Below are 11,990 nucleotides of genomic sequence, written 5' to 3'. Positions count from 1 at the left end.
TATTATTAATCTTGTAGTGCGTGCACGCGCACGTGTGTGTATATATATATATATTAACTGAACTCCATTTATAACGCAATTTCATACGAGATTAATAATAATAATAATAATATAAAAAACAAATCCATTGATCATTTGAACCAAACCCAAGAACAATCAAGTATTTGCTTGAAGCCTTTCGGCGTATTTGAAAGTGTGAGTGTGATTGTTTTTTAAAGTGCTTTTCATTCAGAAAGATATGCCAATAATATTATTTTATTTTTTTAAAATTATTTTTTGAGATTAGTACATCAAAAATATATTAATTTAAAAAAAAATTTAAATTTTATAAAAAACGTTTTTCAAACGCAATTACAAACGGGCACTTCAAAACGGTACCCGCCCCAGAGCCACTACACTCTTTACAGCTGAGCAGTTTCTTATGTTAGGAAAACTTCACCATGATCAACAACCGTCACTGCTCCACGCGCCATCAACAATTCCAATATCGTCAATCGCCTCATTTTCAACACCACCGGAATTACCAAAACCGAAACCGAAACCAAAACAAAATACAAAGCCTTTATATAGTCAGACTTCTGTCAAACTACCGTTGCAATAACCGTTCGGAATCGCCACCCGAAACCCTTATTTCCCAATGTAACCCTAAACCCTGCAAATTCTAGACAAACCCCACTTCCACCGTCACCGCTCGTCTATTTTTCCACAACCACAGTGATGCTACAACCGCCCTAGTGTCACTATGGGTGGGGACCATGTCTATACTCCGGTGACCGATTTTGGTATAAATGAAGGGGAGTTGAATGAGAAGATTAGAGGTCTGTTTAAGTAGTATGTAGAGAAGGTGTTAGACGGGGAGGTAGTAAAGAAATTGTGGAGGAAGATTGTAGCTTTGCCTATGGAAATTAATAAATTTGCGAGCTTTTCGAGGAGGCCGAGAGGGGTTATGGTTTATAGTGAGAATATGATGAAGAAGGAGGCGATAGGGTGGAAATGGAGGGGGTTGTGAAGATGTTAGAGGAGTTTAGGAAGGGAATGAGGTGTTTGATGGATTGTATTGAAGGGAAGGGGATTGGTGACTTGGGGGTTTTGAGGGTTTATGATGAGTATTGAATTTTTTTATTATTGGAATAGGATTCAATTTTTATCAAGAGAGTGTAGAAGGGTCGAAAATGGGTTGCCTATTTACGGGTTTAGGAGTGAGATTTTGAAGATGTTGCATTCACAGCAGGTATGATGATGAGTGTATTTGGCAATGAATGTGTGGATATGTTTGCTTTTATGATAAAGGAATATGCATTGATTGATTTGATTCTGGACATTAAGCTTATTCAGTGTGCTTATGCACATTCTTGTATCATTTTTTTGGATGCGATATGTGATTATGATTGGATGTAATTTTTAGAGCCTTTTTACGTTGGTGATTTGTTTGGTGATTATATCTTAGAGTTTAGGATGGCTTTTCACCTAAATAAATTGTTGAAAGTGCAGCTTATCTTTAATACTTTTAGCTTCTTTTGGCTACTATGAAATGTGGATGTTAGCGTGTTCCAGTTGGTATTGGGTTGTAAAAGCATTGAATTAGCGTGTTCCAGTTGGTATTGGGTTGTAAAAGCATTGAACAATTGGTAGAAATATCTAAAGCTGAACTGTTTTCTTGTTCTTTTTTAACTGAATGGATAAATTCTTTGCACAGATCTAACCTGCTAAATTTTAAATAATCTTTTCTGAAAGCAAGTTTGACAATTAAGTGTTCTTTGAATACATATCTTTTTTATTATGATCTGATATTCTGTATTGAGGTTATGTGAATTGTTTTCTTGACTTAATGATCTAATAATTTATACTGAATCTGTTCTGGTAATCATTTTGAAATCATCTCCTCTAAAAGCTGTTATTTATTTATTTTTTTTCCAGGTAACAAAAGGATCTTGAGTTTGACAATCAAATTTTCTGTGAATAAGTATCGTTAATTATGGCTGGTTCATGTCAGCTCTGATTTAGAATTTCAAGCATATGCATGGGACAAAACGTTGAGCTTCAGGGAAATAGGGAAACTCTACAAATATCCTTTGGATGGATGACACTCACTTTGGTCCTAGGATTGTGGATCTTTAGCATCGTTCTTCTGGGATACACAAGTCCTTGTTCTTTTCTTTTTTCATACTGTTTAACCTAACCCTATGATTTAATACAAGAAATGCCAATTATTTATTATTTCCTGAACCTAATAATCTTGTGCAAACAAATTTGACTATGCAGGTGTCCGCTGCAATTTAGAAAGGAATGATAATGGCTCTTATAGAGTGCAGATATCTGCTAATGCAACAAAGACTGCAGCAGAGTTGAGAAGGCTGCTGGAGCAGCTGATGAATGGAAAGACAGTGAATCATGGTAGCCTTACCCCAATTGTTCTTCAGCTTCTTTCCTCCAGAGATAGCATCATGCTCATGAAGTCAGTGCAGCAACAAATGGGAACTTGCATTCTATTTGACAGGCAGAACCTCACCATCAGGATCTTTGGCCCAGTGAACCAAGTTGCCCTTACGGAACAGAAGTTAGTAGCATCTCTTCTAGCACTCCGTGATAAGCAGCAAACAGATATCCGTCTTTGAGGTGAATGATCTTATGAAGAAGGTGGTGGAGAAGTGTAGGCCTGAATTGCATGGGCTCAAAGAGAAGCTCCCTGAGGCTGAACTTATGCTTAATACAAGGCGACAGGTTATTTCTTTTACTGGAGAAAAGGATCTGAGACTTAGAATGGAGGAGATGATTCATAACTATGCACTGTCTGTCAGTGTTAATAGATCTGTCAAACGATTTGAAGGTGATAACATTGCGTGCCCTATTTGCCTCTGTGAGTTTGAGGACTGTTACCAGCTTGAGGCTTGTGGGCACAAATTCTGCCAGTCATGCTTGGTTGGAAACTGGGCAGAAACTTGTCTTTTGTTTTTTAGACTAAAAAACCTATTTTCAATTGAAAACACCTGAAGAACAACATACACAACTCAACAAACCCACTTGTGTCAGTCAAAAAACAAAAAATCAATCCGAGACCCTAAATTTTCCCAAGCCTCGATTTAAGACTTGATTTACTCTTCTGGCAATTTAAATGCCAATAAGCACCACCTTTTGATTATTTTTGTGGCTAGAATCATGAGAACTAATTATTTTCCTTCTCTATTGTTGTTTTCAGGTAGGTCTTTCTTATTGAGGGATCTAAAAAAAATAAAATGAACTTATAAATCAAAATAAACTTCAACAAAAATTTTGGATTAGACATATTGTTCTGTTTTATAGTTTAGTTTCGAATCCTTTGATTTAGTACTTTTACTGTAATTGCAGAGAATGTTACATTGAAAAAAAAATAAATTCCAAAAAGCAAAAAAAGAAGAAAAAAGCATCACATTTTTTTTCTTTTAATGTTTTAGGTAGTACATACACAGCAGTTGTTCCTTTCCTGATGTTTTTTATACTTGCATCAACCTTCTTTCCTACGAATCTAACACATTACTGTTTCAAGATTCAGTTTATTCCTTATATAACAATAAAGAAACCTTGTAGTGAGTGTAGTTTTTTCCTTTCTAATTTGGGATTACTGACTCGAAAATTATCATCTGAAATTCTTGAATCCTATACAGCTTGTCTTTAAAAAGTGGTTGACAAATCCAATCCTGCTTCGATACTGCAGCATATTTGTTTGTCTTGTGGCTGAAAAGAATCAGTTTCAGTGCATTCTGCTATTTAGAATTTATTGACAACCTTGGTTAATCACCTATTAGATTTGAATATCATTTCTTGGCAGGCATGATTTTTGATTCAACTGGTTCTTCTGTAGGCTATACGTGCTAGAAGAAAACATCTCTCTGGTTGATATAATATCATTCCCTATCTTGAAGAGATAATTCTCTACTCTGGGACTCCTCTTTTTTTCTTCTTCTTTGTTTCAGATCTGGGGTTTTGATTTTATAATTATCTGCAGTTGCTTTCAAGTTTAGCCAATTCTACCGTTAGCTTTTATTCTGAAAATGAACATTATCTGATAACCATTCTCAAATATGAATGATTTCATAATTACAGAGAAGATCCATGTTCCATGTGTAGATTCATTTCTTGATTGAAAAGAAACATATACTTTGCTTGTGTTAGTACTTATTAGCAGTACTGCAGTTACAAAGGCAACTGATGATTTCTTCACTGTTTCACTTTCCTTGAGAGTTTTGCTGAGCAAGCTTTTCTATTACAGGTTCAACCATCGTCTCTAAGTCATCAATGTCATGCCTCACAGCATCCACCTGCACGTTTTAGGAGAAACAATTACATTTATGTTTTAAAGATTGCCTAAACTCACTATTTGCACTCTTTGTTTCACAAATTCATCAGAAGAGCCCTTCTATTAGCTATTTGGTCAAATAAGCCCTTGTATTTTAGATTTCAATCAATTGAGTATAACTTGCCACCATTCCCACCTTTTTTGATTTGATTGAAATGGAAAATACGGGAGCTTAATTGACCGAAGTGATAACACAGGGGCTTTTTTGATGAATTGATGAAAGCATGGGGTGCAAATAGTGAATCTTAGCTTTAAAGATTTGCTCTTCGAGTTTCTGCAAACTTTATGCAATTGTGCCAGTTGAAATCTCTTGTGACAGCTTACCTTGTGAATAAAGTCTTGTGTTAGTTTAGCATCATGGGCAGTTGCTTTTGAAACGGCTTCCATCAACAAAGCTGTTTCCTTTAGTTTTCCGTTTTCAGGCAGCACTTCGGCCACCTCTTCTGATACCTTCTCCGCCACAGTCGCCACCTTTTCTACCACCTCTGCTACATGTTCAACCTCTTCAACAATAATTTCCGATTCTCCTAAAATCATAGTCTCCCAAGTTGATAAACAAGATTTAGTTATGTCTATGAGCATGTATTAAGTTTTACTGTCCGTACCTTCTATCCTTCTCAGCTTCTCCCATTCTTGCCAAAAAGGTAGTAAGATGGATAGTATAGTTCCCAAGATCCATTTTGCCCTGCATGGAATGATTTTCCTTGCTTTGTTATTCTCCAAATAATAATAACTCAATCAATTAGCTTTGGCTTCATAAAAATAATACTATGCCTCGATAAATAGGTCAAGTTTATCAATATATATATATACAAGGACTAATTTATTTTCACTTAAATTGATGCAAATATGTTATATGGAATTGTTCAACCTAGCCCGGTTAGACAGGTTGATTTAGGAAATTTAGGATCCAAAACTCAACCCGCTTCAGGTTTTTAATTAAATTAGAAAAAATTAGATTAATTTGGTTATATTTTTTAGTGATTTGTTTGAACTGCTCTCAAATGCAATTCAAACTTAATCGGGTAAAAACCAAGAGAAAAAAAAAAACTGAATGAAGTTATTTTTATAAAATAACTAAATGAAATCATTTTAATAAAATAATTGAGTCGATGACTCTTAAATTAATTCAATGATTCAATGACATGGGCTCTTTTGAATCCTGTCTAACAACTATTGTGCAAAGTGAGACCATACCAATGGGGGAAGTTACTTCCGGGAGGATTTGGAACCGGCGCCGGGGCAACCTTGTCACTCTTCATCCTGGATTATGAACGGAAAAAAAATAATAATATTTGCACAAGTTTGAAAAAAGATTAAAAAAAAAAAAAAAGAAAACTTGAGAAGCATGATTACATAGTGGAATGGAATCGTCTCCCTTCTCGGCTATTGGCATTAATCAACTGCAATCCTTGATGAACTGATAAACCCTGTCCGATCTTGGACACTGTAGAAACATTGCTGGAGCTGGCTCTGTAACGATGAATTAGTTCGAGAAAACTTCGTAGATTGTAAGAAGTCCAAGACCTTTTAGCCGACATAGTTAAATGATAATATGTCAATTGTCAAAAAGCCATTCTTTATGAGCTGCATAAAGGGCAGATTGTGTGCTTGATAAAGGAGTACAAGGTCTTGATTCTTGACGCATTTTCATGGGAGAACCCTTGAGGGCCAAGTGATGATGTAAATTTTGTCACTTCAAGCTATTGGTTTAAACCTAATATAAGTCTTAGAGCATGCTATATTCTTAGACTGTTCCTTGCAAGTTAAAACTTGTGACTCTTTCAAGACTTCTTCCTTTTGGCTCTCTTGAACTTTTCTTAACAATTTCTTGAATTTCCATGTGGGGGAGAAGAGAAAGGATAAGGTCATGCTGCTGCATTTTAGACTTGACCTGGTAATTTTCCTTTTTCTTTGCTTCTGAGTTAAGCATTTGATTATAATTTTCAAACAAGTTGCTGAGACGCCAAACTTCTTCTAGTTTCACTTAGCACACACGCAACTTTCTTCACAGCGTGATGAACATGCCATTAATTCTCTGTTTTCTATAAGAAAATGCCATAGAATGGAACCATCAGCATCACCATATGATTCATATCTCTTCCATGGCGACAGCCAACGCAGTATGGTACAGTCCCTCGGACTCGATTGTACATGCCTCCACCTTGAATTCCTTACAAGCATCCCTGAACCGCATCGGGAATTTTTGAAATAAAATCAAACATGGAGAGAAAGGATTTCCAGTTACTGGTTAATCATAAAGGTTTAAATACGTGGAGTCTATTAGAAACTGATAAAACGAGGTTAATTTCCTTCGGTTTCTAAATAAAAACCCAATTTAAAGGCACATAAAATCCTGAAGAACATAAACGTAGATGTCATAAACAATCGATCGATCCCTGTTTGATTATTGAAACTTGATTTTGATTATTGAATAGCTTTAAAATAGATGTCATCTGAGGAAGGACTGCTGCACTGCTGCGGAGTTATGCTGCTTCAACTGGGAAGTAATGGCCTTAATATGCTGATATATATTGTTGGAACTGAAGCATATTTTTTACTTCCAAGCTCACCCAAGCTTCAATTCCAGTTCCACATTTGGTATCCACAAGAAGTACTATTTCCAGAGGTTTATGCACACTGCTAAACCAAGTTGGTTTTCCAAAGCCAAAATCAATTTGGTAAAAAGGAAACTTACACCAGCTAGAAACCACGCAGATATCTAGATCCCCTTTCCTTGCTCCGTCATGTATCTCTTCCATGGAATTACTCACCATAGCTATCACATCATCAGAATTTACCACTTTTTCGCAATCTTTGTTGGCCTTGTTTACTGCATCATTAAGCAGACCTACCAAGTGATGCATCTCTGAACTACTCTCCTTAGGATTAAATCGAACACCGACTATCCTGTAGAGGTTTCCAAAAGAATTCTCTGTAATCAGAAGATCCACTTTCCCCCGAAGATTTAATGGAAGGGTTAGCAAAGAAGGTCTTAGTTTTCCATGTTTTGCTTGAGCTACGCCTATTAGAGCTTTCCATAACAGTGCTGTCACCACCTCCACCCGCGAAGGAGGGCGTTTGGCGTCTGAATCACGAGCATAGGACATAACTTTAGCCTTCAGACTGCTTATTTTTTCTCCATCGAAAACAAACCCTTTTGTGACAATCTGACTTCCATGATCTCTAGGAACTGGAGTACCGAAACGTAAGACATCTCTCGCCGGAAATAGAGCTCCTACATCAAAACCAGGCCGGATCACTTCATGCATCCCTGCTCGGCAGGCTGTAGCCCATGCTTTTAGGAATGCCCCCATGGTGTGACCATCAGCTACCCTATGCGATATGCACACACCAATGACCAACCCACCACAGTCAAACTTGTTGATTTGAACTGCTAGTACTATAGGATTAAAGGCCATTTCATCTCCAAATGGAACGAATCTATTCAACGACTTAACATCAACCGCTCCCTGGAGATCAAGTTGAGCAAGCTGGCCACTCACCTTAGCTTCCAAGAACAATGCCCCATCATCATTACAATCAACCATGTTCCTGTCTTCAATGTATCTTCCTGCTAATGGATAATAGCATGCCAGTGTCTCTGATAATGATTTTTCTAACCTGTTAAATCTGTCATCCCTCTCGGACATCGTCTTCTCACCGTTAACAGCAGAGTAGTAGAGAATCATAGGTGTGTACGCCGGAGGAGCAAGTTGATCAATCAATGATACCTTCATGTTCCTTAGGTGAAGTGGGGTTTGACTGTAGGGTTTTATGAACTTCTCTGACAGAATTTGAACCTCCATCTTGTAGCCTGGTACCTGAATCAGTACTGGGCAATGTTCAGAATTTTGAAAATAAATTACAACATTGATCCTTGCTAACATGTTAAGACAATAAACATACCCGGTATCCAAGTCTGTTACTTTGGTCCTGTCAAATAACAGATCGACTATGTTCATACGTGTAAGTTTGTAACTACTGGAGTTAACGCATCCTCCTTAAATACCAATTAAATGTTAAGATATTTATTTAAGACTGTAATAATTTTAAAGTAAATAAATTGAAATAAATTATAAAGATAAATTTAAAATTAATTAATTGTTGAATAATAAAAATATAAAAAATCAAAGAAAAGAAAAATAAAAGAGGTAACTAATATGAACATTGCAAGCAGCCCTCAATTCTTTTATCGTTGTTAACAAGTAATAATTTAGGAAATTGAATCACCGCAGAACTTGTTTCATTACAAAAATATAATTATTCAATACACAACTATTAGATAATCAAGATTTAAAAAAAAACTTTTTTTATATAAAAAATAGATGTATAAATAGGATATCGCACACGATAGAAAAATTGGCACCTTTTATATTCACACACCGTATCCAAATAGCCAACAACAATATTTGATTGTTGAATGTTCAGGATAAAAAATATTAAAAACTTTTATTAATTTAAATTAAATTAAATTTTATATTAATAAATTACGAGTTAATCCATCTAACCTCCAAGCATTATTAATGTGGTTTTAGGCTAATTATAGCCAGCTAATATGAACTTATGACGAAATCAATTGGGATTTTGTACTAAAGCAGTAATAAAGCATTATCAAAGGGCACTCATATCCACATATTCACAATTGGCCCAGCTTCGTCTGAACAGTTTCTTAAACAACTAGGCACTAAGCGGTTTTCAATTTGCGGGGCCATATTGGCGTCATTCAATTTTCAGTTTATTAACTAAGCTATATATTTAATTCATTAATAATATATGAATTCAATTCACTGGTTGTAATGAAATCTTATCTTTAAAATCATTTTTAATATTAATAATAAAATTTTAAATAAAATGTAATCTCTATAAATAGTACATAAACAAATTAGGAGTCAACCCTTCTGATTTATAATTAAAAAAAAATTAATGTTAAAAATAACTTTTTCTAAATAATTATTTATCCATTTTTTTTAAAAGGCCTTTAAAAAAATAAAATGAGGGTAATATAGGAAATAAATTAAATTAAATTTTATCTCTTTTAAATATATAAATTAACTTATTTATCAATTAAATTCAAATATAATATTATAATTAAATTGAATCTAATGCTACTAAATTAAAGTATATAAATTATATTATCATGGTACATGAATGGTCTCCATTTATTTACCATTTTAGTGACATAAAGGGCCACCCTTTTTATTTGGAGGATATGGCCACCAATTTGATAGTAACTTAAGCCCTACTGAATATAGAAGGTGCGGAATTAAAGGGAGGCAAGCATGGCCGGTCCTGCAAAACATTTCAAAAAATTTTATTACTTAGTGCTTAAGTGTGGCAAGATATAATATTTTTTATTATAAATAAATTGACTCTTCCAACAATAAATTATTTTATTTTGAGATATAAACAGACATTTGCTATCTTTGACTTTAAATTTCTTTATTTTATGTTCTGTACGTGGAAAGAAAAATCACAAACAACTTTTCCAACTCAATTGGCTTTGCCCTCTTCACTCTCTAGAGCCCAAACACAAAGGATAAAAAATAAAAATAAAAATATAACGGGCAAAGGGGAAGGGCCGAGGAGAGACACCAAAATTAATTCTTTTTTCTATCTAAACAAAGCTAACTGGTATTTATGTTTCGTTTTGGGATTTTGTTAAGAATTTGATGATTATTTTTCCTTAATTCTATCATTTTTGTTTCTTCTTCTTCTTTTCTTCTTTTTTCTCTCCAAATCTACTAGTTTTACCTCAAAAAAAAATAGAATTCTTGTTATAGGTGAATTTTTTTTTCTAATTAATTAGATATATTTATAGGGTTTGTTTAGATTATATTTGAATTTTTTTTATATTTTTTTTTATGACAATAATAAGTTTGGGCAAATGTTTCATTATACTTGATAAGAATGCTGATTATTTGATAGCCCAAATGATTTTGAAAAACCTTTATCTCTCCTATATGTAATACGGCAGGATTGGTATTGATTTTATTTCATATAATTAAGCCACCCACAAATAATAGTTTATAATAGCATTTCTGATGTGTACCTTACTGTCTGAGTCTAAATATAAGAAATTTCTATAACATATAACATGATTATCACCTAGTATAACAAACATTATCTTTCCAACCATATTGAGTTCTTTGAACAGCACATATAAAAGTAACCCACTTTGATTCGGTGCAAATTTTCTTTTTTAGAAACTAATAATTGTTTTTTTTTTAATATTTCTGATTTGCTTTTATATATTAGTTTTTTTCAAATGTTAATTTTGCTTTTATATGTCAGTTTTGTGGTTTTTATTTTTGAGTTCTTGGTCAATTTTTTTTTCACTAATCCATTAGATATATTTTATGGGTTTAGTTTGGTTTACATTTAAAAATTTATTTTTTATTCTTATTATTGCTTCAACACATCGTCACTTGTATTCATTTTTAAAACAAGAAATAATAAAAATTTATGATGTTTTGATTTTAGGTTGAACCATAAATAAAATAAGAAGAATTGATTCTTTTTTTTTATAGAAAAAAATGAAAAATATTAATAACTCAAAGCCTAGTGAACCAACCCCAATGTGTAATGTTGAAGTTATGGTTGAGTAACCTCAATATGCTTCAATTTATGAAGAACCTGCATTGATTAGTGAGCAACCTCATACTAGAATCGACATTGCTCATTTAATTACATATCCAAGCAATCATCCTCAAATTTGGGAATACCTGGTTAATCAACAAGATAAAATTTGAAGGGCATACATTAATTTGGGATCATATCAACCTTTGATGTCTAAATATCCATTGACTGGAAAAAAACATCATCGTCGATTAGTTTCATTGGTTCAAAAGTTATTCATAGCTTGAATATTTAGAGAAAAATATTGTATTTTCCCCCTTGCAATCTACTTTCAAGGAAGTTATATGGAAAACCAGAATCAGATATATTTACTGTTAAATGATTCAATTATTGCTAGAAAGTTAATGACAGGGAAGAGTGTGTGTTTTTTACTCATATGGAAAAATATTCAAATTCAGCTTATAGATTTGCTATCAGGTACTTGAAAAATTTAAAAAATCAGTCATGTTACATTGAGAAGGTAGCTAAAAGAAAAACTTCTTAATAAATTCTAAATAATTGATTGTGTATTAAAGCCTCAATAGATATTGCATGTTGACTTATATTTCAAGCATGTGCTTTTTAAAGGGCATGATGAATGGCTAAAATAAAAAATCAGGGTAATTTTCTTGAAATGACAGAACTTTTAGCATTATACAATGAACAAGTAGATGCTCTTGTTTTGGGTAATGCTCCATAAAATGATAAATACACCTCACATCAAATTCAAAAAGAAATTTTACATGTCTTTGCTAAAAATGTTTAGTTTTCAATTCATCATGAAATTAGTGATGCAAAATTTTGTTAAATTGTTGATGAAATTCGAGATGAATCCAAAACAGAGAAAATAACTCTTGTTATTAGGTTTGTTGATAGAAGTGAATTTATACGAAAATGGTTTTTGGATTTAGTTCATGTCAAAGATACAATTGTTTTAATTCTTAAAAAATAGATTTTCTTTATTTTATCTCATCACAATCTTAATGTTCAAAATATTAAAGGTTATAACAATGATGATGTTATGCGTGGAGAGTGAAAT

The 11,990-nt window shown here is 33.4% G+C and overlaps 2 protein-coding genes and 1 non-coding gene across 4 annotated transcripts; 1 reads left to right on the top strand and 2 right to left on the bottom strand.

Annotated features, from left to right (window-relative positions):
• The first annotated feature begins 370 nt into the window (after window positions 1-370).
• On the top strand, window positions 371-3,139 carry LOC118055326 (uncharacterized). The gene is made up of 2 exons (XR_012169532.1): window positions 371-1,231; window positions 1,918-3,139. It is a non-coding gene; the product is annotated as an uncharacterized protein (transcript).
• Window positions 3,140-3,461: 322 nt separating this feature from the next.
• LOC118055325 (uncharacterized) lies at window positions 3,462-6,016 on the bottom strand. Of its 2 annotated transcripts, XM_035067189.2 has the most exons (5): window positions 5,690-6,016; window positions 5,531-5,596; window positions 4,939-5,018; window positions 4,658-4,860; window positions 3,462-4,295 (listed from the first exon to the last, which is right to left on the bottom strand). In XM_035067189.2, the coding sequence occupies exons 1-5, from the start codon at window positions 5,872-5,874 to the stop codon at window positions 4,203-4,205; spliced, it is 627 nt and encodes a 208-aa protein (XP_034923080.1). In that variant the 5' UTR covers window positions 5,875-6,016; the 3' UTR covers window positions 3,462-4,202. The 2 variants fall into 2 exon arrangements, with proteins under 2 accessions (XP_034923080.1, XP_073264537.1); XM_073408436.1 differs by having other exon boundaries at window positions 3,462-4,860.
• Window positions 6,017-6,849: 833 nt separating this feature from the next.
• LOC118055397 (acetyl-CoA-benzylalcohol acetyltransferase) lies at window positions 6,850-8,142 on the bottom strand. The gene has a single exon (XM_035067295.1). It carries the CDS (start codon window positions 8,140-8,142, stop codon window positions 6,850-6,852), a length of 1,293 nt encoding a protein of 430 aa, XP_034923186.1.
• Window positions 8,143-11,990: the final 3,848 nt, after the last annotated feature.

This window comes from Populus alba, chromosome 1 (assembly GCF_005239225.2).
Source record: "Populus alba chromosome 1, ASM523922v2, whole genome shotgun sequence".
NCBI lineage: Eukaryota > Viridiplantae > Streptophyta > Magnoliopsida > Malpighiales > Salicaceae > Populus > Populus alba.
This window is presented reverse-complemented; position numbering and strand designations above follow the sequence as displayed.